This window comes from Fimicolochytrium jonesii, assembly GCF_025526975.1.
Source record: "Fimicolochytrium jonesii strain JEL569 chromosome Unknown EV422scaffold_6, whole genome shotgun sequence".
Lineage (NCBI taxonomy): Eukaryota > Fungi > Chytridiomycota > Chytridiomycetes > Spizellomycetales > Powellomycetaceae > Fimicolochytrium > Fimicolochytrium jonesii.
In genome coordinates, this window is record NW_026515673.1 from 386,014 (window position 1) to 411,286 (window position 25,273).

At 54.2% G+C, this 25,273-nt stretch overlaps 6 protein-coding genes across 6 annotated transcripts; 3 read left to right on the top strand and 3 right to left on the bottom strand.

Moving 5' to 3' along the window:
- Positions 1-370: 370 nt before the first annotated feature.
- EV422DRAFT_577310 (uncharacterized protein) lies at positions 371-8,781 on the bottom strand (the record flags this gene model as incomplete). Its single annotated transcript, XM_053073254.1, has 29 exons — positions 8,291-8,781; positions 8,055-8,154; positions 7,776-7,977; positions 7,097-7,697; positions 6,912-6,961; positions 6,610-6,879; positions 6,117-6,174; positions 5,737-6,020; positions 5,503-5,644; positions 5,308-5,425; positions 4,902-5,176; positions 4,729-4,836; positions 4,534-4,657; positions 4,387-4,445; positions 4,292-4,320; positions 4,018-4,219; positions 3,900-3,943; positions 3,725-3,823; positions 3,543-3,658; positions 3,312-3,466; positions 3,078-3,244; positions 2,938-3,007; positions 2,799-2,854; positions 2,599-2,705; positions 1,324-2,512; positions 1,026-1,245; positions 894-946; positions 640-821; positions 371-557 (listed from the first exon to the last, which is right to left on the bottom strand). The coding sequence occupies exons 1-29, from the start codon at positions 8,562-8,564 to the stop codon at positions 371-373; spliced, it is 5,541 nt and encodes a 1,846-aa protein (XP_052927142.1). The 5' UTR covers positions 8,565-8,781.
- Positions 8,782-9,027: 246 nt separating this feature from the next.
- On the top strand, positions 9,028-12,722 carry EV422DRAFT_386370 (uncharacterized protein). The gene is made up of 3 exons (XM_053066814.1): positions 9,028-9,406; positions 9,476-11,005; positions 11,081-12,722. The coding sequence occupies exons 1-3, from the start codon at positions 9,158-9,160 to the stop codon at positions 12,506-12,508; spliced, it is 3,207 nt and encodes a 1,068-aa protein (XP_052927143.1). The 5' UTR covers positions 9,028-9,157; the 3' UTR covers positions 12,509-12,722.
- A 1,161-nt stretch (positions 12,723-13,883) lies between these two features.
- On the top strand, positions 13,884-15,107 carry EV422DRAFT_494249 (RNA 3'-terminal phosphate cyclase domain-containing protein; the record flags this gene model as incomplete). Its single annotated transcript, XM_053067731.1, has 2 exons — positions 13,884-14,619; positions 14,764-15,107. The coding sequence occupies 2 exons, from the start codon at positions 13,884-13,886 to the stop codon at positions 15,105-15,107; spliced, it is 1,080 nt and encodes a 359-aa protein (XP_052927144.1).
- Positions 15,108-15,334: 227 nt separating this feature from the next.
- On the bottom strand, positions 15,335-18,243 carry EV422DRAFT_386399 (uncharacterized protein). The gene is made up of 2 exons (XM_053066815.1): positions 18,059-18,243; positions 15,335-17,995 (listed from the first exon to the last, which is right to left on the bottom strand). The coding sequence occupies exons 1-2, from the start codon at positions 18,110-18,112 to the stop codon at positions 15,563-15,565; spliced, it is 2,487 nt and encodes an 828-aa protein (XP_052927145.1). The 5' UTR covers positions 18,113-18,243; the 3' UTR covers positions 15,335-15,562.
- Positions 18,244-18,552: 309 nt separating this feature from the next.
- Positions 18,553-19,797, top strand: EV422DRAFT_522844 (uncharacterized protein). The gene is made up of 3 exons (XM_053069859.1): positions 18,553-18,826; positions 18,918-19,367; positions 19,437-19,797. The coding sequence occupies exons 1-3, from the start codon at positions 18,671-18,673 to the stop codon at positions 19,488-19,490; spliced, it is 660 nt and encodes a 219-aa protein (XP_052927146.1). The 5' UTR covers positions 18,553-18,670; the 3' UTR covers positions 19,491-19,797.
- A 313-nt stretch (positions 19,798-20,110) lies between these two features.
- Positions 20,111-23,858, bottom strand: EV422DRAFT_386421 (uncharacterized protein). The gene is made up of 4 exons (XM_053066816.1): positions 22,130-23,858; positions 21,661-22,057; positions 21,152-21,599; positions 20,111-21,075 (listed from the first exon to the last, which is right to left on the bottom strand). Exons 1-4 carry the CDS (start codon positions 23,690-23,692, stop codon positions 20,235-20,237), a joined length of 3,249 nt encoding a protein of 1,082 aa, XP_052927147.1. The 5' UTR covers positions 23,693-23,858; the 3' UTR covers positions 20,111-20,234.
- Between the last annotated feature and the right edge of the window lie 1,415 nt (positions 23,859-25,273).

Sequence of the window (25,273 nt, forward strand, 5' to 3'; positions counted from 1 at the left end):
TTCTAGCGACGCGAGAAGGCGGCCAAAGGAAGATGATGCCACCATCTTGGGAGGAAGTCGGCGACGAACTTCCGGCTCGGAAATACGCTTAGTTTTCAGGAGCGCTGCTCCAGCCCCGTCTCTCAAGATTTGGGTATGCGTAGGGTAAATTGCGAGGTGGGTTCCTCAGTATAGCGATGCTGCGCTGACGGCTTTTTGAAGGGTGCGGATTTTGAATTTTAGACTTTGTTTTGGGAGAAACTTTCATACCTCGGCAGGCGGACGAAATCGGACACCGGCGGCGGACTACGGTCCATCCCTTTTGCCCCTCGAGAAAGCCGTACCACCGTTTCCCACAATCAGCAAACGAAGGATAATTGCCCTCAAAGGATCAGGGCAACGAATTGATCTTGTCGTTTGCTCGGACGAAATGCGCAGCACGCGTCACTTTCGCGCTTTCGACCCTCGACAGAAGAGCACCACGACCCGGCTCGTTATTTCCCTCTTCAGCTGAAAGACCCAGATTTCGCCATACGCATACAGTATCCATAAAGCCCCGCCCGCATATATCAAAATGACTGTATGAAGCATGCATCACACTTGGGTATCCCATCCCGCTCAAAGAATCCATCCGACAGATCCTTCCGACAGTCCGCGCACCGGAAACATTGCGGATGGAAGCATTTCCCTCCATCCAACCGGAGAATCTGTCCACCCGACCCGAGCGAAGTAATGATTTGCTTGCAGCCACGGCATGTCACCATCTCTTGCATGTGCGAAGAGCAGTAGGCGTTGTCTTCAAGGGTGAAGTAGGATTTGTTGGCCAGTTGCTCCCCACATTTCTGCATTCGTAAAGGAGACGGAGTGAGTTAAGGAAGATGCTTTTGAGACAGGAAACAAGACGCGGCACCCACATCGCAACGCTTGCAATCCACATGGTATTTCCGGCCCGCGATGTCGATGTAATCTGGAGAAGATTGTACAGTTGACCTTCAAGACCAAGCACCAGCAGTGACTTGAACTTTGCAAGCCAGTCAATGACTTACCTCCCGGGATACTACCACCACACACTCCACACATGGCCCCCGTGAATCGTAGGAAATCATCAATGCATACAATCGCATCCATGTATGTGCAGAACCCCTTCTCAAGAGTGCATCCACAGGCGTGACAGAGGAAACAATTGCGATGGTATGTCCGGTCACCTATGCTGAGACGGGTTGCCGGTTCTGTGACGTACTCACCGCAGTTCGAGCACGGAAGTGGCTATGAAACGACCGCATGGGAGTAAAGGGTCAGGAACTCATACGGCTCGATGAATAGATGGTCTGCGTTTGCACCAACCTCATGCTGCGCGCAGAACACCTGTCCATCAGTAATCTTAGCCTCATCCGCCTTGAGCGTCCGTGAGCAATCCTTGCATACAAAATGGTCAGGATGCCACACTTGACCGCCCACTCTGATCACTTGCTCCCCGATTACGTTCTTCTGACAGGCTACGCAAGGTCCGTGCGTCGTCAACGTCTGCTCAACCTGGGCAACAACGCTAGCGCGGGCATTGGCAAGCATAGCCATCACAGCCGCCGCGTCCATTTTGCCTCCAGGCAGTCCGCCGGGCGACGAGACCCTAGGCGGCTTCCTTCCAACTGATTGTGTCCGACTTGCGAAGCTCGCGGGAGACAGCGGTGAGATAGGCGGCGGACTGGCCGATTCTGAATGTGCGCGGTCATGTGCAAAAGTCAGCGTTGCTAAGGCACTTGTGGCCGCGGGAGTCATGCTTTTTTCTAAAGGGTTTATGGATGTCGTAGATGTCGCGGCATCTTGAGGTGGATTTATCGAAGTCGTAGATGTGGCGACATCGTGGGGCGGGTATATCTGTGTGATGGTTGTTGCGCGGTCCTGAGGAGGGTTTATGGATGTCGTGGCCGTCGCGGCATCTCTAGACTGCGGGGAAGTTCCAGAGTCTACCGCAGAGGCTAAAGTCGACAAAGAGGCCGCCGTTTCCGCCGTCGAAGCACGCGTGTGCAGATTTGGCGTTGTCGGGGACATCCCCGGAACCGGCGACGTGAGTTTGACTTCCGATATGGGCGTGGTTTTCACCATCTTCCCCGGTGTAAGCCCTTCCAATCTCAATACTTTCAGTGCTTGTAACCTAAGTGGAGGCTGGCCTGCTCCCGAACCGCTGGCAGCAGGAGCACCAGTCGCTGGCGAGTCGGGCTGTGGCGACTCTGGGCTCTTAGCAGACACAGCAGATTCTGGGATCGCCACAACCAGAGTGTCCACGGACACGGTGTCACTAAGTGCATCCGTGGCAGCGTCATTGAGTGCATCGTTGGAAGCGGTGTTGAGGGCAGCCGGGGAGGAAAGCTGAAGATGAGAGCCCGATTGTGTAAGGCTTCGGGAGAGGGTCTCCAAAGCCTCGGTGGAGGTAGCGTACACTTTCTCCAGATCGAGCTCGAACGACTCGATCTTGCTCTCCCTGTGGACGAGCGGAGGTTGGATGCTGAGGAGACTGGCGTACGATTTCCGTAATCTGAGGCAAAAGGAAGTCATTACGAGAGCTTCGTTAACCGACGAAAGAGACGAGAATGACAGGAATTGAAAGGAGAGCACACATACCCGCGAGCGGAAGTTGGATTAAAAGTTTTGCCCTCAATGGCGGATGTTTCAATGAGCACTCGCGTGAGAGTGGTGGTAAGTTTGCGCATGAGGGGTGCGTCTTTTGCCTATCAGCCACCAAACGACGAGCACAAACATATGGTCAGCCGTCCACTCATCACTACAGACCGCGGGAGACCGCTCATAAACGCATCGCATACATTCATGTTCTGCATCATGCTTGGAGCTGCCCGTACAAATAGCTGGACCAGCCGTGCTGGTGAGAAGATGCCCGACATCAGAGACCTAAAAGCAAGGGATGCTGACAGAGGCAACCCATCACAGTCAACAGCCACATACCTGCTTCCCGCGCGGTCTCATAGCGCACATGATGCATCGACGGTGCCTTCGGAGTAACCAGCTCCTTTGCCTGCATCAGAGAGCCGTGAGTCACGTCCATCCGCTTTTCATATCCGAGGAAGCTCTCGTGACTCCCTTACCGCAATGCCATCCACGTAAAGCTTCATCTTCTCCTTGTTTGTCTCCAGAAACTGATTCATATCCTTCATATACGGTTCCTTATCGCCGAATGAGATCAGGTTGGCTAGAGCTTGCAGGTTTTTGGCGAGTAGCGTAAGTGTTCGGCTTGTTTTTGGTTCAATGTACTCTGGGGAAGTGAACACACACTTTAAGTACGACTGAGATTCATACAGAATGAGAATGGGGGTTCTTACCGTCGACCAGATCGAACAACCGCGGACCCAAGATGGACGGAGCAAAGAAACGCAAGAATATGAACCCAGTGACGGCGGTATACTGCACTGTCGGGTTGTCCGGGAACTTCTGGGTAACTTGCGTCTTAATATGGGAGAAAATCGCTCGCCATTGGCTAAGTAACGAAGATTGTTTGTCATCAGCCCACAAAGCATATGCATCTGACGAGCCCACATTGGCCATCCACTTACGCTGGGATAGCAAACCGCGTGTCGTAGATAGCGTTGAGAATACGTTGGTTAAGGTCTAGTAAGATCTTCTTGTTCTTCTCGATTTCTTCCGGCTTGTCAAGCTTCAGAGGATCGACCTGTCGTTTTGGTTTGGCCGGTATCAGCATATGCAACATCTCTGGAATCCGAAAACATGTGCCGACCTCCAGCTGTATCTTCTTGCTGACAATCATTTTGATTATCTCCCCAAGTGTGTTCTTTAAATACGCTTTGCCCAGGTATCGCATATAGACGTCAATCGCCTGTACGTGTGTACCCAACCAAATGATCAGATCAGATTCATGGAGCAGTACATGGGAGTCAGACGCTGCACCATACCTTTGAAGCCATACTATTCCCCCGGAACAGAGTGTTCGGATCAGCTTGATAAAGGATACCCTTTCAGTCGCCCGTAGAAGACACCAACCGCCGTCAACTCTCGCATCCCCCAACTCACTGGTGTCCTGAATCTCCGCCGACGAGATGGCTATCAAGAACTCCTGTCTGCATTCCCTCGCCTCCGTCAGCACCAGCATGGGCCATGCCGCCTCTTCCCGCTCCTTGCTAACTTTTCCAAACAGGTGGGCGATGCGGAAGTTGTCGATTGCCAGAAGCTCTACAAAGGGCTCGTATTTGTCGTAGGATAGGATTGTGGAGACCTGCGTGATGGGGCATGTCAGTCTGGTGGTGCGGAACATCGACCTGTACTGTCCATGAGTGTGGAATCTTACCGAATACTTGATCTTCAATCTGATGGCACCTGTGAGTACATCTTAGCTACGACGCACGTTGATGGATGAACAAGCACCCCTGCAGCGAAACATACCGACATCCCCGCAGTTGTTCGCCATAAACTTGGAACACGAAACATGGCAGCTGACTCTGCTACGCACGACACCCAACAGCATCCACTCCGCGTCAGCAATAGTGATCTGCCATCGTCAGCGAGACATCACATTGAGCTTATTCTCACCATTGCGAACACTGCATATGTGTACGCCCCAGGGTCAGCGCCAAGTAGCAATGCGCGCAAAATGCAGTCGTGTTGGTGAACTTGGTATCAATGAGTCTGTGCATCTTCTTCTTGCGCATATTTCCTTCAAAGAGGGACCCACGCTGGTTATGAGGAATAGATGGAGCGACCGCAGACGACAGTAAACGACCATACCTTTGACAGGAGACTGAAGAGACTTGACGAGCGCTTTGGCTTTGACTGTAACCATGTCGACATCCTGTCGCCCGGTCATGAGGCCGCATTGCTGTAGCGCCCAATATGCTGATCGATGTGAGTATATGCCATATACTGGGTGTACAGATCGTCCGTAGCGAAAGTGAACATACCTTTTTCTTTCTGCAGATTGATTTTGTGGAAAAAGTCTGTCCAAGATTCACATCCGTTGTCAGCTTCACCCCAATCATTCCCGTTTCCCAGAAGCCGGCCCATACCTGGCGCCGGCAGTAGCCCCATCCATCTCGCAGTCAGACTGCCCCCGTCCGCCCCAATGACCGACTCCAATGACATCGAGACGTGCCCCATGAACCCCTCAGATGCCGCCGATCGCGCGTCCCAGAGCGAGACATGCAGATGTAGGTCGCGGGAGATGTCTTGGATCTGGCTGGCGCGGATGACCAAACGGGAGTATTGAGAGGAGTGTGGGGTGAGATGGATGTCGTACAGACCCTTTTCCGAAGCGAAAATCACTCCGGAGCATGGATCCCGAGAGGACGAGAAAGAAGTTACACGTACATCGCCACCTCTTGATCAAACACCGGGTTCAACGAGTCCCGCACGCATGTCGTCGCTCGGGTGCTTGTAGCGCCTTCGTCCGGGATGACGTGCAGCACCGCCAGCATATCTCGCGTCCCTAAAACGGGCGAGGGTGAAATGAACATACAAAGCACGGGGCCCGAGATAGTTGCACTTCCAACTGATAAAACGCACCACTCCCAGCGCTAATGTTCCGCACTTCGTGGACCTGAACGGTGAGCTTGCCGGCCTTTGCACCTGTGGGGGTGAAGCGCATCCCGAATTTGATTTCTCCTAGCGTCGCTACGTCCTGGTCGACGGTCGAGAGGGCGAACCACTGGAAGGACGCAATTTCGTACGTTCAGCTCCCACAGATCCACCAATTTCTTGTGCGATCGACTTCCCCAATGCACGTTCCGCACAACGCACCTGCTCCTCCTCAAACCGTCCATCTTCCAACAACTCCCTCGGAAACAGCACCCTCCCCAGCAACCTATCCGACGCCTCCGGCCCAAGCGCATTATGGCTGCCCCCGTGACTCTGCTGCTTCTGGTCCTGCCACATCTCCACCGTGACCCGCCATACATCTACGGGCAGCTGGTCGCTGAAGACGATTTCTTCGCCGAAGAAGGGGTTGGAGTCGTGGTAGACGGTAGGTGTCCATCGCTTTTCGCCGCCTTCGACTGTTACCGTGCAGTAGCTGTCTTTGTGGCCTGTATTTTGCGATTGTATTCGAATGAAGAGTGTTTGATGGAGGTCAGCACGTTGCTTTTGCAGATGTTATATGCTTTTGATCCGCCCTTCCATACGTGATTTTTCTTGAAACAAGTTCTTCGCCTCCATCAGCTTGACGTGTAACGTCTTATCCTAATTTATGCACAGACAGTTGTCGGTCAGAAAACGTCTGGCTCAGGGAAATATACGATCCTCTTCCTTTCACACACCTTTACACTGGTGGTCATGATGCAAAAAATGATACGGAAAAAGGTGTCGCCGCGGAAGAAGTACAGTAGTTCAAGAAAAAGATATACTGCCCTTGATTATCACTGAGAGTGTTCGCACACAAGATTAGGTTGAGCTTTCCCTGAGAAGCGCTGGTCAAAACCTATCAGAAATCCTGACTGGGCGTAGACGTGTGGCAAGCCCGTATCAAGGCGCCCAGAATGACGATTTCGCATCTCGGATGTGTTAAGGTTAGCCCTTCAAACGAGCGCAAGGTAAACAAGGTTATCCTCGGTTAGCTCGGAATTGTTTTCATGTATGTATGGTGATCTCGCAAGCCACGTTTGAAACTCCGCTCACCACACGTTTCGTGGCTTGTTGAGATTCTTTAACAGCGTTCGCGTTAACGTGGGATATGGGGTTGCGCAACAAAAACCCAATTAACTGAACGCCAACAGACTGCGCAGACTGAGGCCGGCGAGTGTTCAGGGTCGAAGTTGGCCGTTTGGGTGTTGCAACGGCCGGTGACTTCGGATTTTGTTGCAGAACCCCCACGCCGAGTTCGGCTGTTGCGCAACCCCCTCTTACTTCTTTTCCGGATTGTCGAGACCACCAATGATGCGGGGAAACCTGTACACATTTGGGGGGGAAATTTCCTCAACTTGATATTGAAAGAATGTTGAAGGAAGACCATGAAGAGGTGGAGGGGAAGCTAAGAGGTCGAAGTGACGCCAATATAACGAGATAAAATGACAAGCAGAGGAGAAATCTTCCCAACTCAAGAAACAGATAAGAGCAAGCTAAGCCGCAGTATAATGAAGCAAAAAACGCCTTCTCGAAAGCTAACCCAACAACGGCTGATTCTCCTCACTCCCAGCTTCTTTCCAGCCAATCATAAACCTGCGTCTGGCCGAAGGGCTGAACACCGCCCAAGCCAGGCAGACCGAGAAGAGGGTATACAGAACCACGAGCAGCACGATCCGGGCGATTTGGACGGATCGGCGCGTGATGAATCTGCCATCGGCGTAACGGTCCGACCCGGCCGCGTTGGTGTCGACGAGGACATACTGCTTCTTCATGTACAGCAAATTAACAGTCGCGGGGGCCCATGTGTTTTTGATCACGGTGTCGTCGATTATCTTGGATCGCTCATACTGCACGACGGTAGCGTCGACATTGACGTAGTACGATCCGCCACTGGGCCGGGCTCCCCCATATCCGTAGGGTTTGCGCAAGCTGACTTGCACGCGCTGGTGTGTCTGTTCCGTTTTGTTTTGTACGGGCATGGTGTACTCGTATGAACTTATTCCTTCGCGGGCAGCGGCAATAGGGTCAATAAAGTCTGCAGGGTCGGGGACACCGTGGTCACCTTCTCCGTACACTGGGTTCACTCGGAGTTGAATTTGGCCAGCCTTGTATCTCGCGTCGTCCTGCCAGGTTACGTTCACCTGGGAAAGGAAAAGACAGAAAATAGGAAATGAGACGCTTGCAACAGTGATGATGATCATATCTGTCGCTTTTCATACCTTCCCACCAGGGCCAATAATGAAGTTTTTCAATGTCTGGTCATCCGAATACCACATGCGGACCGCCAGCGGAGTGGTGGGAAGGTCCTGATTGCCCGATATTTCGGGATAGTCTTCGAGGACCGTGAGTCGTGTCCCAGGGTCTCCATTGATTTGCAGAGCCTGCCTCCAGAAGCTCTCGACACGAGTCACCGTATGAACACTAGATTTCACAAGAACAGATGGTATCAGTCAAGAAGTTTCAAGAATGTCCGTATGCGGGTTGCAGGGAGTACGTACCCTCCAAGGTAAGACCCATAACCGAAACCCTCATAGCCAAAGGCATAACGAGATTCAGGTTGGATTACGAGAGCCACCAGGATCAAGCCGACGATGGAGACTAGCGTAGAAGAATACACACAAATACACACGACGATAAGTTCTGAGCAGCAACAAACGCTGGGCCCTGAGGCTTGCCTCCTTCATGCGGATGGAACGTTACGGCTCGGCGTTTCTCCGGGATTGTACGTACATACCTAAAGCACCAAGAACATGTTTCCGGGCAGCGGTGAGACCCTTAGCGGTCTTTGCGAAGACCGTGCCGGTTGTTGCGAGGGCCTCGTCGATTTTTGTGGAACATGTCTTGTTGGAGGAACCAACGTTCGAGGAGTCGTCGCCCCAGTCTTCCTTCCAGACGAGGGGTAGGGGGAGGCCACACAAATACAAGCGCATGCCAGGGGCGGTAGGGGTAGGAATATTGGGATTGCCCTCGCTGCTTCTGCTGCCGGTGTTTACGCCGTGGTCTGCCATCTTGGCCGAGGAGGAACCTGAGGAGGAACAGTCGTGTTTCGTGGACTACACAAAAGGACTGGAGTCTCTGGACCCTAGACCTACTATATATACGTATCGATTCCGATGAGGCCCACTGCCTCAAGCCGTCATGCGGCGTCTATGGATGCACAGTACAGTACGTGGAGGGAGTATAGTTGCTGAAAAAGCACTTGGCACAACAGCCTGTTGCACACCTCGGCGGCCTCGCGCAAAATAGATTGACAGTGTTGCCAGCGATTCGGTCACCTGTGCAGGTAGCGTACCGCCGGTTCTCGCCCAAGCCAATATTCTCAGGATCATGTGACTACCATAAATGAAACCCGTTGAGGCAATCCGACGGCGGTTGAGCAAATAATTAAAGATGAGCAACATAACCTCGCTTTAAGCATGCTGAGCGAGAGCGGCGCGGCTTTTTTGGAAACGGACGCTCTCCGGTGCGAGTAGGTAACCAAGCACACACCGAAAGGCATTTGGGTGCCCCCCGCCGCAACTTCAAGCAGGGAACCCCCAAAGTTCTCGCGGCGAAGAGGAATCGTAACCTACATAGTACTGTCGTGCGCCAACAGAACGATATGTACCACCGCACTCGGCCGTCCCAGCCGCAACCGGTTGCGCCAGCAAAGAGTGGTCGGAGAACCGCCGCGGCTGTCCATTCACAGCAACCACAGCTCGGTAGTGCCACCTACGAGCAGCACCGATACCAGGAACACTACTACGACCACGCACAGCTGCCACCAACGCCTGCGGAGTCGCCGGCGAGAGGCTACACGCCGAGACAGGATCACTCTGGCGGACTGAGTTCTCCCACCATTTCTCCAACGGTTTGTGTCAATTTCTATCTTGGAACAGTGGGGGCGTGACACTCCGGTTGGCTAACGTTTAGTATGTAGGACCTCAAGTCAACAGATCGAGTCTTCCCAGTGCCTTCAGTTGCATTCAATGCTGATAGCCTTCCTCGCACGTCGTCTCTCAGCCGAGGCCGGCCGTTCGCTCAATATGACGGCTTAGGGCCCCAGTCCGCGCCACCCGTACCGAGCGTTCCCCCACAAGCATACTCCAACCCAGCGCGGACTTCACCACTCCCTCCGGCGTCGAACTCAGCACCGATTAACCAGTCCCAGCCACCACTCGAATTTGGCGGTCAACGATGGAATAGTTCGAAAGACTTTGAATTCCCGAACAGGGACTCTTTTGTATCGTCCACGTCCACGGATAGCAGTTCTCTCGTCGATGGGCCTAGAAAACGCACCACGTTGCGATCAGCTGCCGCCCGATTGAGTGCATTGGGACCACCGTCTCCAATGTCTGTTCCTGTTGGAGGCGCCGTGAGTACTTTGAAGTACGACGAATACAATGATGATGAGATGAATTTGCCGCCCATGTCGACCCCGCCGCTGGAGAGTCATCTCGCGCTGGTGAAGGGGCTGCATGGCAGCGATCTCGCGATGAGACGTTCTAGCGCCGCGTCCGACATTTACAGCGATGTGGATGTGCCCCTTCGTGAAATCGATCCGGCGGGCGGGAGCGACGACGAGAGGCCGGTTCCATTAAAGAAACGCGAGGGGAGAGTGGACGACGACGATGGCGAGTGGGAAGCAGACACTGATGCTGACACTGTGCAGGACAGTGGGCTAGGCGCCGCAAAGAAGGAGCTGGCTCCATCTCAGACGCAACGCCCACAGTACATTGAGGTGCCAAACGCGCCACGGACCATGGAGGCGAGCCGAGAGATGAAGCCAGCTGCAGCCCCAACCGCGCAGCTTGAATCCGCGACTGAAGACTATTCCCAAGCGTATTTCGATGCTCTGCGGGATCAATTGTACGACACACTCAACAGAGGCCCACCCGTCGACCGCAACTCCATCATACCACCGGCCAACAGAAGCGCTGGCCGAGTGGCGTCCAAGATTTACGAAAGCAGCTACGCATCCTCGCAGACCGGCGAGGGCATGACGGACAATGCGCAATCGTTCCGCAGTGCAGAAATTGGCCCTCGTTCCGCCGAAGTGCTCGGCAACAACAACATGTACCAAGCTCCTCGTCACTTTTCGACGCATTCGAGTACCGCACACGAGTTCACGAATCATGCCAGTCACGGCAAGGCGAACCTCCGTCATGGCGCACACGGTGGCCTGGCCTCTAGGACGATTGTTTCGGGTATCATGGCAAAGCAAAATCGCCACACCGGTTTCCAGAAACGGCTATTCCGGTGTGACGGAACGTTGCTCATTTGCATGTCTGCGAAGTTTGTGACGTTGCCGGCTGGGTCCAGCTTTGCGGATATTCAGAGACATTTTCCGATCGTCTTTGATGAGTTTGTGGAGGCTATCAGGAGGTTCTATCCCGGTGGGAAAGGAATAGGGAGTTTGGCGTATGCTTTGCTGACGACGCATAAGCCGGGCAAGTTTTACATTCCGAAGGTTTGTGTCCATGTGTGAATCGAGCTTTGATGAATTGAATGCATATTGAAACCTTTTTTTTTGTCCTTTGCGCAGTGGATCATTCCTATCTGGACCATCAACTACGTTAAAGCGATCGTCCGCCAACCCGCCGCCAACCCCGAAAACAAGCTCGCCCGCTCCTTCCTCATTTGCACCTCCGAACGCGACTACGTCGTCTGCGCCCCCTCCGCCGACGACTTCCGCCGCTGGACCTTCCTCCTCAGCCAAGCCTACGTCGAGTCCGAGGAACTCGAATACGACTCCCATTTCGCCGTCCCGGAACGTTGGGAACGCTGCGTCAACGACTTGCTGAAATGGGACGTGCGCGCCGGGCACATGATGATGGAAGTCGACCTTGTCGATGACGAAGATGAGGACCGGGGCAGTAGGTACGACAGACGGTCGTCGATGGTGGCCCCGCAACGCAAGTCGTCCCTCGCGACCTTGTCGAGGCGCATCGAGATGGATAACCAGTCGCTGCGTGCGAGATCGATGATTGGATTCGACCAGTTTGAGATGCCACCACCCGGTGTGCCGCCGATGCAGATTCACCCGCATGGCACGCCTGAGGCGGAGATGTTCAATAGGATGAGTGCGGCGGTTGCCGCCGAGGCCGAAGCTGAGGAGAAGGATGACGAGGATCAGTATGATGAGGATGATGAGGTTACGGCGTATGATCAGGGAGCGAACACATATCCTGCCAGTCACCAGCAGCAGCAACAGCCATCTGCAAACCAGAACATTCCTCTATCCCAGCCCGGGAGTCGGTCACCACCTTCGTGGGACTGCACCGATTCGAAGCCGGTTACCAGCACAGCCCCGTCTGCAATGCAAAGCTACGACAATGCCTCGTCAGAACTCGAACGGGAGATCTCGGCTCTCATGCGAGTGCCCACCACCAACATTCCAACTTACCGCAACAACCCCAACGCCCCGCTTCCACCCACCTCACCCACATCCGCCATTTCACCGCCACCTCCCAAAGCTCTCCCAACACCCTCGCAACCCATCCCCGCCATTCCGGCCAACCACCAACCCCACCACCAAACCCCCAAACCCCCCCTCAGCCCCGACTCCTTCTCCGCGCTGGCGCAATCCCTCACAAAAGACCTCACGACAATCACCCGCCTCCTCGCCCACCTCCGCGGCGACTTCATCGACCCCGACCGCGACTCCCTCCCCACGCCCGCGGGGCAAGACCCCGCCGAAGCCATCTTCACTCCAAGCGAGCACATCACATCTCACATATCCCGCGTCGCTATTCCTACCTTGCTCGACCGCGTCGCGGACGCACTGCCGGTGAGAGAAGAGGGCACAAGGGAGACGGTGAGGGATCTGGTAGGGCTTGGGAGTGGGGATTGGGAGACGGTTAGCCGCGCGTGGCGGAGGGAGGGTGAGGTTGCGGCGCAGGAGGTTGCGGCGAGGGAACGGGAGTTGGAAGGGTTGTGTCGGCATATGATTACGGCGTTGGCGAGTGTTTAGGTGTCCTTGTGACGGCGTATTGAAGGTTGTGGATACCTATGTTGCCGTTTTCATTTGCTCCATTTGGACATTTCAGTATCATACTTCACTAGACTTTCACCACGCATATAGGAGACATTCACATATAGTACTCGTCCCACTGCATATTCATTACCCTACCGATTCTTACCCCGTTTATTACCTCACTTCATCGCCTTTACCATACTTCATCAACATCTTTTCTGGTTCTCTTTCTTTCGAGACTCTTCTGATCCTTTTTTTTTCACTGGCGGTGGATTGGAATGTAGTTTGAAATTCCTCTGTGTTTGGGTGCCTTTCTATGTATGTAACTTCAGGATAGATTTCTTATAGATGGGTATCAACGGCATTTACGAAGAAGAGTGCCAGCCAAAGAGTGCACCAATGCTTCCAAGTGGCTGCAGACGGTCTCATAGGGCCCGATAATCCCATGCGCCAGGTTTCCGGGACATTGCGCTTGCCGGGTCACAAGCGAACGCGACATCAGAAGCGTTTAACGTTCTGATAAGTGTAGGCGGCAAGCAAAAAAGGCTATGGGAGATCAGCGTCTGGCGTTAGTGCGGCCCAATTCTTGCATCCTGCCAAATCGGTTGATCATCGCTCGTTCAGCTTCGGACGTTAGCTGTGACTGACCCCGTGGAAATATCCGAGTCATTCGAATCACATCCTCTCATGTTTCCATTCGCTATTCTTACAAGAGTGAATGTTTGGCGCTGTGGAGTAGTGGCGGCGACACCCTTGTCCGCCATGGAGGCGGCGACGCGTCAGGGTGGTCCAACGCGTGGATTGATGGGATTTCCCCAAGTGCTCACGTCATGTGTGTAACGCGAGTCGCATGAGTCAGACGGGCGTGGCGCAGTCATGGCTTTCCCTTGGCCAACCATGTTACTATGGATTCGCCCCCTCCCCATAAAGGCTCAAACTCCTCTTTTTTTCCCTTCGTCCTCCAATTCATACGACATCCTCCACTAACTACACCTCTCATATCTCAATACAACTCCCCGTCTTCGTCGCTGACCCCGCCGTCGTCTACCTTCTCGCCCTCGATATCGCAGCACCTCCTCAATTTCCGTCCCCTTTCACTTTCTCGTCGTCGCTTGCGTCTCACATTTCCAGTTCTGAGACGGCCCCATCCCCACGTGCGATCAGGCCAATACCAGGATATCGAACATCGCCCTGCATCATAGCGTCCATGGAAATCTCATAGCAATCATCTCTCCAAGCTGCTGTCGTTGTGTTTGACGTGGGGTGGGATATGCCATAGGCGTCGGTTGCCGAGCATCATAGTTACGAGCTTGTCACCGTGGAGAACGAACGGCTCATCAGCATAGCCATACCAACAGTAGAAACCGCCTCGATGGTCGCCGCGTCCGTCTCCGTCCTCCGCTCCACGGGTCATCAAAACTTCAGGCAAAGGGTTACATTGGCAGTGCTTTCCAAGACGTCAGTTGCCATCACCGCTATTCGAAGTAACGACTACAACGGGGACAATTTTGGCATATCCGATGCTGAAGTGTCATTTCTGAAGCTCGTCCAGCTGGTCTGCCCGGGGACATCATTCGATGTACTGCAAGGCGGGACTGGCGTCTTCCTGCGCCCCGGTCCTGATGGAGTGGTCGGCGGCCGATTTGAGCATGTTTGTCCGCTCGATAGGTCTGCTGGGTGGTTCATCGAGCCGTTACTCGTACTGGGAATGTTTGCGCGCGAGCCATTGACCGTATCCTTCACTGGTGTCACTAGCCACGGGCCTCAGTCTCTGTCCGTGGACACTATCACCTCCGTCTGCCTTCCGATGATACGGATGATGGGCGGCAACGCAAATGTGACAGTCAAGAGCCGCGGGGCGTTGATGGCGCGCGGGGGCGTAGTGGAGATGCAGACCTTCCCATCAACGCTGCTAGCGTGCGATATCGTCGATGATGTGCCGATAAGTTGCGTTACAGGCGTGGCGTACTCCTACGGCCTGCCAATGTCGTTTCCAACTCAGGCAGCGGATGCAGCCACTAGCCTACTGGGCCGCTACTTCCAGCAGATGGACATTGTAGTCGTGGCAGAAGACCAGCCATCAGAGTCGACGACCTCTTCAATGGCTGGTAAGGCGGATATACCGGCGGCCGGATATGGCATCACCCTCAACGCATTCGGCGGCTCCACGAAGATGTTCTCGACCTCCTGCACGTTCCAGCCCCGCTTCTACTCGAGTTCCGACACTGTCGTCGTCGACACAATCAATGAAGACGGATCTGACGCCGTTATGTCTGACCATCACATCACACGCATCTTCTCTCACCCGTCACCCGACAACGTCGGCATTCGTGCGTCCCGCTTGCTTCTGCAGGAGATTCGGCAAGGTGGCTGCGTCGACAAGTCTGTGCAGAACTTTGTCTTGATGCTACTGGCCTTGTCGTCACCGAACACGAACGAACAGCAACCCACCGCGGGCGCTCTGCGCATCGGCGCTTTGGAGAAGGAAACTGTGACATGCCTGCGCGATTTGAAGGCATTTTTGGAGGTCGAATTTAATGTGCAAAGCGACGCGAAGAGTCGAACGGTTGTGCTTAAGAAGGAATGGACGGTCTAAACGCATCGCGAGCCCATCTGAAGAGTCGAATCACAGCGCTGAAATGGGAACGGACGTTCTTGGCTGGTTGTGACGAAACTCCTTATCACCATCCCCTAGTCCCTCATTCATGCCAAGCCTGCTATGAGGCGTATATGCAATCATTCGCTTTGCTGAAGCCCACGGTCTTTCCTGGGAAACCCCTACACGCCTATTTATCACTTGTACATCATATCAACCATATATTCGCTTCATTTCCTGGCTTAAGAAAACCTTCTGTGACTCTTAGGCTGGCTCGTCGCTCATTTGTTGGACTTTATCGAAGGAAACAAAAGATTTCGAGGGATGCATCTGGCCACATCATAGCTGTAGTAGCGACTGTATTTTCGAACGTTCATAATCGCAAAACGACTGTTATTTGGCTCAAGGATGGAACTTCTCAGGGGTGGGTTGAGGGTGGCGTCGCCCTCTTCCTTCTATTGTCCTTCTAATGTGGCGGGCGTAGGCTGAATACCTGCAGGCTTACCAGCACCCCCTTCGCTTTGCTGCTGAGCGGCCTCGCTTCCCTCCCGAGGCACGAACTTGTCTCCTCCTTGCCCACCCGCCGAATAGATGTACGTCGCCCCCGTCGCAATCGAAGCCCGTTTCGGCGGCTCTGCAGCTACAGTGGCACTGCTCCTCCGCACGGAGGCCATCCCAGCGCCCGCCGAGATCCCAGGCTGCCCGGCAAGGGATAACTGAATCCTCGACAACGTCCCGTCCTCGTACGCTTTGCCCATGAGCGATTTGTACGACTCGGTCTTTGTGAATTTAGGCACCGAGTCGCCTGCCACCATCTGGAAGATGTGCGATTCGGCCGCCGAGTACATCCACGACCCGACGTTCTCGGGCGCCGCCGCGGTCGTCTCGGCCACCTGTGTCCCAAACGAGGCGGGTAGGTTCTGTACCATCGCCTTGAAGGCGCTACCGGTCGGGTCGATGGGCTGCGGGACGCTCAGATCCAAGGCGGTGGTGATCGTGTTGAAGTACGTTTGCGACGGGCTCAGAGTCGCCGTCAAGACTTTCTGCACCTTTGACGGGATGTTGAGCTCGAACGGGGATGTCTTGGCGACGTATTTAAGGTAGAGCACGAGGGCATGGGCGAACATCGTCTCGTTCAATTTCTGTGCATTTCCTTGACAGCTCTTCTGCACGTTGTCCGCGATCCCCTTCGTGTCTGGGTTCAACAGATCATGTGGGTCCAACGTCTTCAACGACGTGGATGCGGTATCATAGCAGAGACGGAATCGTTCCACGTCTACCAAGAAGTCGTAGTTTTCCTGGCAGAACAGCGTGCCCAGGTAGGCGTAGAACGCGGACCGGAGCGCAGGGATGTGCAGGATGGTAGTGAGACGCTGGGCGTTGTTCTCCTTGCCTGTTTCCCAGGGGGCCCCGGTGGTGGTGGTGGTGCCGGACGCCATCTGGCTTATAGCCGACGACGAAGGGGCCGTTCGGGTGATTCCACTGCCGGGACGTTGCGCGTCTTGCTGGGATCCTTGTTGTTGCAATGGGGACGCGGTGAACGAGGGCGGCTGCGCGGAGGATTGACGGGATCGGCTGCCGGGCGTTTCGGTGCCGATGGTAGCTGAACGCTTGCGACGTCCTGTGCCAGCGCTGTTGGCTTGAGCGGCGGCACTGCCTACGCCCAGCGCACCAAGAACGTCCTGGCCGAAACCTTGTCCCGCCGCAGTCAAGGTGGACCGTCTGGTGCTTTCCTTCGAACCGGCGAACTGCTGTGCACCACCTTGCTGATCGAATTGGGCAGATCCCTGTCGACTGCCGCCAGAACCCTCTGGACGATCGGCGTTCAACATCTCAGACGACTTCCTCACGAAATCATCGAATTTGTTCAGATTCTCTTTCGAGATCAGACTGCCCTCCTCGCCACCCGAGCTCGTGGCTGAACTTCCCGCCGACGCCGTGAGGCCAGCCATCTTGCGCAACCGTCCTTTGAGGCCTCCTTTCAGGAAAGATGTGTGCTCTTTATTGTCCCGGATCGTTGGGGCCCTGCTGTCCGGCCACCCGGCGAACCGGGCTCCAACGGGCGTCACTCGATAGATGACTTTGCTGGAGTCCTTGAAGACCGAGCCGCTGCTGTTCGGGTTGGAGGTTGCGGTGTCCTCCAAGAATTGAAGCCAGCCTTTGCTCACAAAGAGGTTCGCAACCTGCAGCGCCTCTGCAACCGTCACGCATGTGGTATGCGTCAAAAGATGAGCAACGGCGTCGCTTCCCGTGAATGTATGGGTGTACGTCTTGTTCTGCAAGGTGCGTTCCTTGAGAGGCACGCCGGGCGGAACGACAAAGTTGGATACCCCGGCAAGCGGGTCCCGACCAGGCGCATTGTTCTCCGTATTGGGCGCGACATACTCATCATCGTCCCCGTCTCCAGCCGAATACGTGTGCGAGGATGTCGTAGGAGAGACAGGACCCAGCGCGCTAGCGTTCGAAGACCGCACCCGATTATTCTTCTCTTTTTCTGTTGCTTCATCATTAGGCACCGCACCTATAAACCGGACGAAAGTCTTCGCGACATGCTTGATCTCAGGGAGACCGATTGCTTGTTGCTGTGGCTGCCACGCAATCTGCGTCAAGTAGCCCTCAAACTCGCCAGCCGCGACACATTCCCCCTTTCTCGTGATCGCCACGACATTGCGTCCGGTCCCATCTTCGGGACCAATCGCCTGCACGAGCTGGGCGTTGCTGAAGACCTGGAATGTCTGCGCGGCGACATCGGCGGCTGAAAGTTGGCCGTGCAGGATAGTCAAGCCGTCTGGCTCGGTGAATGCGTTGAGCACCGACTTGCCCCTGACTCGTCGTTCGGTCAGTGTAAGCGCGGCATGGAAGTCGATAAACTTCCGGAATAGCTCGTTCTAGACGCAAAGGCCAGCGTTAGAGAAATAACTTGTGCAGTTTTGCAGTTCCATTTCACTTACCCTCTCTGATGGCCTGGTGAACAAAGATTGTGCGTCGTCGTCGTGCGCTGCCATTTCCAAACGATTGATGACTTACACGGAAGTGATATCCTCACGAGCCGTGTTCTCACGGTAAGGATGCTTCTCAGACACCCTCAAACTACAGAGGTAGGAATAACGGTTGTTTCTGGAAACGCTCGGAAACTGCAGATACTCCTAACGTGAAGTTCGTAACAAATGCTGTCGTTATTGTTTCGATGGTTTGTTTGTGTGGCGGCGAATAGCGCACTGCACGGCAAAACATAAGAAGTCTTGCACTTGCGAACAAAGAAGCAGCATGACCAAACTTCCCTTCCACTTTCGCGTAACTTTAACGGGATGGCTACGCGCTGTCGAATTCAATTACCGCCCATCACATGACTTGAGATGCGCGGGCCAAAGGTTTTATGACTCCAACATCGGCGATGACAAGGGCCGCTATAACATCTTACCCCTGCACTTTGCAACTCGGCTTTCAGCTTGAAGCAAGCCGCAATTTTCGCACACGACCGACGACGACGACGGCGAATCGTGTTGCCAAAAAACAGGCCGTATACTTTACTCACCGTACTGTAGTCGACACCCTCGAGAAAGATGACCGTCAGCGTAGAAGAAGGGCATCATCCCTTGGACGGCCATGCTGCTAGCGGAAACCCACGCCAGCAAGCGGCTTGGGGCCGGCGGTGGCAAGTCGTCACAGGCACAAAGACAAGGATGTATCAGTCCGTCGGTCTTTACTCCGCGCAAGTCGTAAGTATTGCGGCTGCAGCTGCCACTCGCTGTCTTTCGGTGTCTCTGGTAATACTGGGAACTCACTAAATTCAATACGCAACTACTTCAGGTCACATCTCTAGCCCTTGCCATTACCGTCGGCGTAAACGGCCGGTACGGCTCCCAATGCTTCCTCCAATACAACCGCAACTACCAAAAAATGAACGAAACCGCCCCCTGCACAGCGCCCATCACTGAATCCATCCTCTCCCTCCTCCTCGCCGTCGCAATCTGCGTGTACAACGTTCGCTCCCTCAAACTCTTCATCCCGCGCAACCGCTACGCCATCCTCGCCGAAATCGGGTTCTCGGCCGTGATGGCGTTCATGATGTGCTTTGCGGGCGGGTACCTGGCCAAGGCGATCAGCATGACCTGCAGGAATTTGGAGGTCAATAATAAATATCAGGAGAAGGATTGTGCGGGACTGATTGAGATGTTTTTTGTGGGGACGAATGCGAATGCGGGGCTTGCGGGGTTGAAGTTTGGGGTTTTCCTGGGGTTCTTGTCGGGTGCTCTTTGGGTAAGTCCTTGGTGTTAGATTCTGTGGAATCTCACTCGTAACTGACAAAAACTTTCATCTCTTCCATAGGCCATCTCAGCAGTCCTCGAGTACTTCGCATACACCCAAGGTCTGGGGATCTAAGTCTATAGGACAGTGAAAGACGGACGAATAGTGGACAGCGCCTGCGCACATGCCAAGAGAAGAGCGACCTAGAGCTAGAGAGCTAGCATCGTCGAGAGAGTACAGTAGAAATGGACTGCATATAGAGTCCAGTTGGTGGACGCAGGCGCAAACAGTTGGGGTTTGACGAGACATTTGGTATAAAATGACCGGCGTATTGATTTGCATCTCCTGCGAGAAGGACGTAGTTTTCTTATGTAGTATTCCCTCCGCTAGTTTTTGGTAATCGTTTTAAGTTCAGTTTAATGAGAATTGTTTGCAATCGAAAGGCGTGTGGTGTTGCATGCTGGAGACACAATCTGGACCGAGACGGGTTTGTCTGCAGTCGAAGGACGGCTTTCATCTAATTGAAGCACACCTGGGCAAGATCCCGAACAAGTCGAGACGGTGTCATCTTTTCCAAACCTTACAAAAAACGCTACATATACGGAATTCACAAAAAAAAAAGTCAGGAGCATGCATTCATTACAGCGCTTAAAAGCGAAACTAAGTTAAACTAGAAAGAATCAAAAAAAGGGATGTCCCTTTGCGATCCGATATATTCTGCACAAAATCACTAATGGTGGTGGGGGGTTGGATGGTGTATGCGAGCCAACGTTTAAATACAAGTCGTGAGGGCTCAAAATCGAAGTATCTATATGGTACAGGGGTGATGGGAGGGGCTAGGGAATACACTTGCGGGTGGGTGTGTAGGGGGCGAGATTTCTACACCCGATCAGAAGGTTGCGGTGGGGCGATGACCAGCGGCTCAGAGGTATTCGAATCCTCATCCGAATCGGTGTTCGAGGTCGTCGTGCATGGGCTCGTTTCCGCGCTGCCGGCTTCCGGTTCGTTGAGCGTTTGCAGTGACTGTGATCCGGACCTGTTCCCGGCGGGTGGGCCCACCATAGCGTCCGCGCTCCCGCGTCTCGCGAACCGGGCCACGACAGCCTCGCCCACGCCGACCAGACTGCCCGCCCAACTCTCCCGCCGTCTATGCGTGACGTCGGAGAACAGCGCCCGTAGCGGGGTCTGCCCGCGATGGTGGTGTAATGGCGACGGCCGGCGGTCCGAGTGGTTCATGGTGGATATCGGCCCGCCGTTGAGTGCCGCTAATGCCTCGGGTGTAAGGTGGGCCAGCGCTTCAGGTACGCTCTTATTCCTCCGCAGCGCAACGCCGCCTATCCCCGCCCGGTCGTTCAACGGCGACAACGGCGGCATCGTGTTGTTATTCCCTTTCGTGGGCGTGTTTGCGCCACTCGCGAGGTTCCCCACCCCGCCGAAACGTATCCGGCTATCCTCCAACCCGTCGCGGATGATGCCCAGTTCTACCCATTCTCCGACGGCTTCTATGAGTGGCGCGACGATAAATTCTATGAAACTCTTTTGGGAACTCCGTGGATCTGCGCCTTTTGCGCCGTCGCGGTTGCAGAAGGGGCTTATTGGTAAGCCGAGCGCTTTTTCTCGGTCGCCTTGGCAGAAGAACTCCTCTGTGATGCGTTGGATCCAGGTGTGGTAGATCGGCCATGCTTTTGTTGGGTTCGAAACATCGGAGCATTTCATCAACCTGTAGACAAGAAAACGAAATTTTAAGAACATTTTCCATAAAGCGTGCTTTTAAAATTAATATCCGTAAAACTCACATTTGCATCAGCAATGTCCGGTCTTCTCTGGTCGACACCGGGTCAAACCCACCACTCGTCAAAACCTTCTTCTTAAACATAGCCAGCAACGAAAAATGCTGCGCCAAGTCCGTCGCCAAAACCATCTCCACAATCCCCTCCCGAAGCCCTCGGTACTCCTTCCGCACCATTCCCGCCGCAAAATCGCACTCGGGTTTCCTCATCACCTGGAACGCCGATGCGCAGTGGTGGTTCTCGAGGACGGATTTGTCGTTGTAGAGTAAGGCGCGCGGGTCGGAGGTGGCGATAAGGAAGTGGTTGTTTACCCCCGGGTGGTCGTAGTCGTGGATGGCGGCGGCGATGTAGAAGGCGAGGACTTCGACGTCCGTGAAGCATGTTCGTAACCGCGGGAGGGATATGAGGTAGTGGATGCAGTGAAGGACGTCGGTGGCGTGTATGGAGTTGTGAACTGTAAAACATATATTTTAGTGTTCTCATCACAAGAGCGTGGCGGTAGTGTCAGTACATACACGTCAAGTGCGGGTTGTAACCCTTCTCAATCTCCGACATGAAATTGATAAACTTGTCAACCGGCAACTGCAGCCGCCCCAAAAGCCCACTCCGAACGACCAAATGATGGCTCATCACAAGTAGCGGTCGACTCCTGCAGGCTTCCTCGAACGCAAATATCGGGAAGTTGTATTCGTTTAGTTTCACTAACAGCTCCTGGGTATCTTCGCTGTAGTATTCCTGGATGTTGATGGGTTCGGGGACAAAGCCCGAGGTGGAGGGTGAGGCGTTTTCGAGCGGCTGCGAGGTTGTGGTTGGTATAAGGATCGCGGCGGTCTGTTCTCGTGGTGATGTGTCGGCTGAGGATGATTCTCCGTTCAGGTTTTTCCTCCGTGCGAGCTGGGTGAACAACCATTTCTACAATTCGAAAGAAGGGTGTCAGCAAGACGGACGTAGAAACGGATAAAACAAATCGACAAAATTACGAACCTCCTGTTCATCATCCACCTCCACCTGCCCGCGCTTCACCTGTTGGTCCAAATCGGGTGCAAAAAGATTTGGAACACTCAAACACGACATGATCATGGTGAGAGATTTCAAATGCTCTGCATCAAGACTAGGATTGCCCATCAGCGCTCGCAATCCATAGATCGCCTTTTCCAACGGTGAATCCAAGTCCGCTATCCGGCTCTCGAATCCCTTCTGTAAACCCTTCAGCTGCCTGCGGAGCTTCACGTTTATTGAGAGGAATCGCTGGTCGGATAAGTATTGTAACCGGATGTTGCGCTCGGTGTCGTACGCGATGAAGCAGATGACCAACGATGCTAGACAGACTGCTACCGATGCGAATGCGAATTCCCGCTCCGGTCGTCCCGTTCCTCCACCTGCTACACGGTCGTTGACGAGGCTGATAGCGGCAACCACCAGCCACAGCGGTACCGCGACGACAAACACTCCAAAAAGCGTGTGCATAAACCGTAGCCGGAAGAAAAATACGCATGCGACCAGCTCAAAGATATATATCGGCGCCGTGAAAGCTGCCGAGTAGCGTGGCTCGTCTGTGATGAAGTAGCGTCCACAGGTGATGACCGGCCCGATGATCCAAACGACCAGAAGCGAAAGAGTATGTATGTGTTTGGCGAGAATGCTGAGTGGCAACCAAGCCCCGAGGGCGATAATTATGGCCATGGGTAACACCCCAAAGGCACCAACGAGGATGAAATCCTTTAATGGTGTGGTCATTCCGTTGGGTTGCGTATATAGCGCGACCAAAATTGTCTCCAAAACAGCCGTAGCCAGCATGCTGATGATGACAGATTTCCTCCACATGCACAAAGTCCGATCCAAAAAGTATCGTTCGTAGGTGCTTTCGACATCCGGATCGTGAAATGTCAGTGTTATCGGTGAAAAGGAGTTTGCGATTGCTTTCAGATGGGCGTCCATGACGGTAACTAACGTTGTATCATCGAAAGAAAAGGGGTCGGAGTGGTAGTGCGACGTGCCATAGGAACCAGTCCCTCCTGGCGTCGCGAGGGGTGTGCCGACTGGGGAAAACGGGGGCGACCCTATTGAGGAGGATCGTGTATTTGATTGAAAGTAATCGTTTCTACCTTGCTCTGCAAGATGATCGTTACTCATTTGCCAACTCCGAAGCCGGCGGAGAACAACGTCCCAGATTTTGAGGGAACTCGTGGTACCAGCCGCAGCTCTATCTGACGGCCTACCAGCCCCACGCCCAGGTTGTAATTGATCAAACGAAGTGCGTGGGCCGAAATCCAACGCTGGATCTCTGTCCGAATTCATAGAATATCTCCTAGCCGCTAGTTCCTTCGGATCTATTGGAAGATCGCCGGTGCTCTGATGAGAACCTCGCCGCGACGAGGACTGACTTGTTCGCGATACCGTTAGAGACGACCGCCGACTAAGGTTTTGTGGAAACTGATAGGAGTCTCCCGTGCCAATATGCCCTAAGGCGCTCCCACGCCGCGAGGAGCTTGACAAAGCTGCGGGATCGAGTGTTGGCATTCTGAGAATAGAATGCGTCGTGCGCATTGGTATTCCTCAAGCCCTCCCGTCTTCTTCAAACCCGCGCCGTGGCCATTCACACGGAAACCCTGTCACTCAAGTCTCCACCCCACCACCAAGCCGAGGAGTCGCCAGAAGCTTTCCAGATATACGCCGGGTTCCGACGAAAACTACTCGGCGTTCGAAGGTTCGTCGTCGAGGTTATTCACCCGAATGTGTGCCAAAAATGGGTGAGGATATCGAGCCACTAATGCTCTTCGCGCTCCGCCGCTGGCAGCATAAGTAGAAGTTCCGGGGTAAGGGGTGACTACTAGCAGAAGTTAGCTGCTTATGCTTTAGACAACTGCGCTCCGTACTGGGCTAGGGCTGAGACTGGGGAACGTCGTTGCGTTGAAGTTCGGGGTCAACTGTAACAAATGCGAGCAGGAAAAGTCGAGTTTCGGTCGTTCCGTTTTGAGCCGTCTGCTGACCGTCGCGCGAAGGTGTTCCACAGGGGGAGGGGTGGGTGGGGTTGGGCTGTATGGAAGGTAGTAGTACGGTGTGCAGGCTCTCTTTTTTCCGGGTTGCACGCAAGCAATTGGGCGGGTTTGAGGATAGTTGTGCAGCCAAGTGTGTAGTTGTTTTGCAGCAGTCGTTGGTGGTGGTTGTTACCCAGTCGTTCCCCAGGAACGAGAATACCAGCGCGACCAGCGAGACAAGAGGGACAAGAGGGACAAGAGGGGGATGGATGCCGAGCTGGTCATGATCTATCCCCCCCCCCCCCCGCTCCTGCAGACGCACTTATTGATGGAATAAGCCACGCACATACGGGCGTCGCACAAGCATGACTGGGCGCGATCCCCGCAGCGCTGACTCGCAAAACCCTCCCCCTCTCCCTCGCCGCTTGCAAAGGCCATGCGTGCCTGCTCAAAATTTACATACAACCGCCCCCCCCCCCACCCCCGCGCTCTCCAACTCCCCTCTCACAACGGAAGACCAACCACAGGCCCCTCCAAAGTAAAGATGCCCCCCCGCTTTCCCACGCCCACTCCGCACGCAGGCGGAGGCAGCTGTTTCACTGCCTTGGCACCCAACTATCGCGCACTTGGGAGCCAACGAGATGTTTGGCAATGGTACTGTAACTATGGCGTGTAGGAGAGCGCTCTTCGGGACGTCTAAGGTTATGACTCGTGAACCCACCCTGCCGACAAGCCTGCCCTGCCCTGTATGTGTTCGCATATCTGACATATATCACACCCTGGTGCGCGTCAGTCCATATTTGTAAGAAGTCAATCAGTGCTTTCCACTCGGCCAAAGGTTTTTTCCATGACGGCAAATGAAACTAAGTGCATTGATGCGAAAAGTGCCAAAAAAAAGTTGTGATGCAAGCCAGTAGAGTTAGGGTCCCACTGTCCCGCCCCTCAACTATATAAGACGGATGCGAGTGAGACAGATAAATGAGGATCCAGATGTTGAGTTTGGGGCGCAGGAACCGTCTCGCTATTCGTCCATTCGAAAGATCCGACGGGATGCGCAAACTGGTAGGCGCTGAGGGGCGCTGAGGGGCGGAGCACGGCAGGCACCGCACTCAGATCAACTCTCAGACTTGTCATGCCTCTCTCCCGCCCT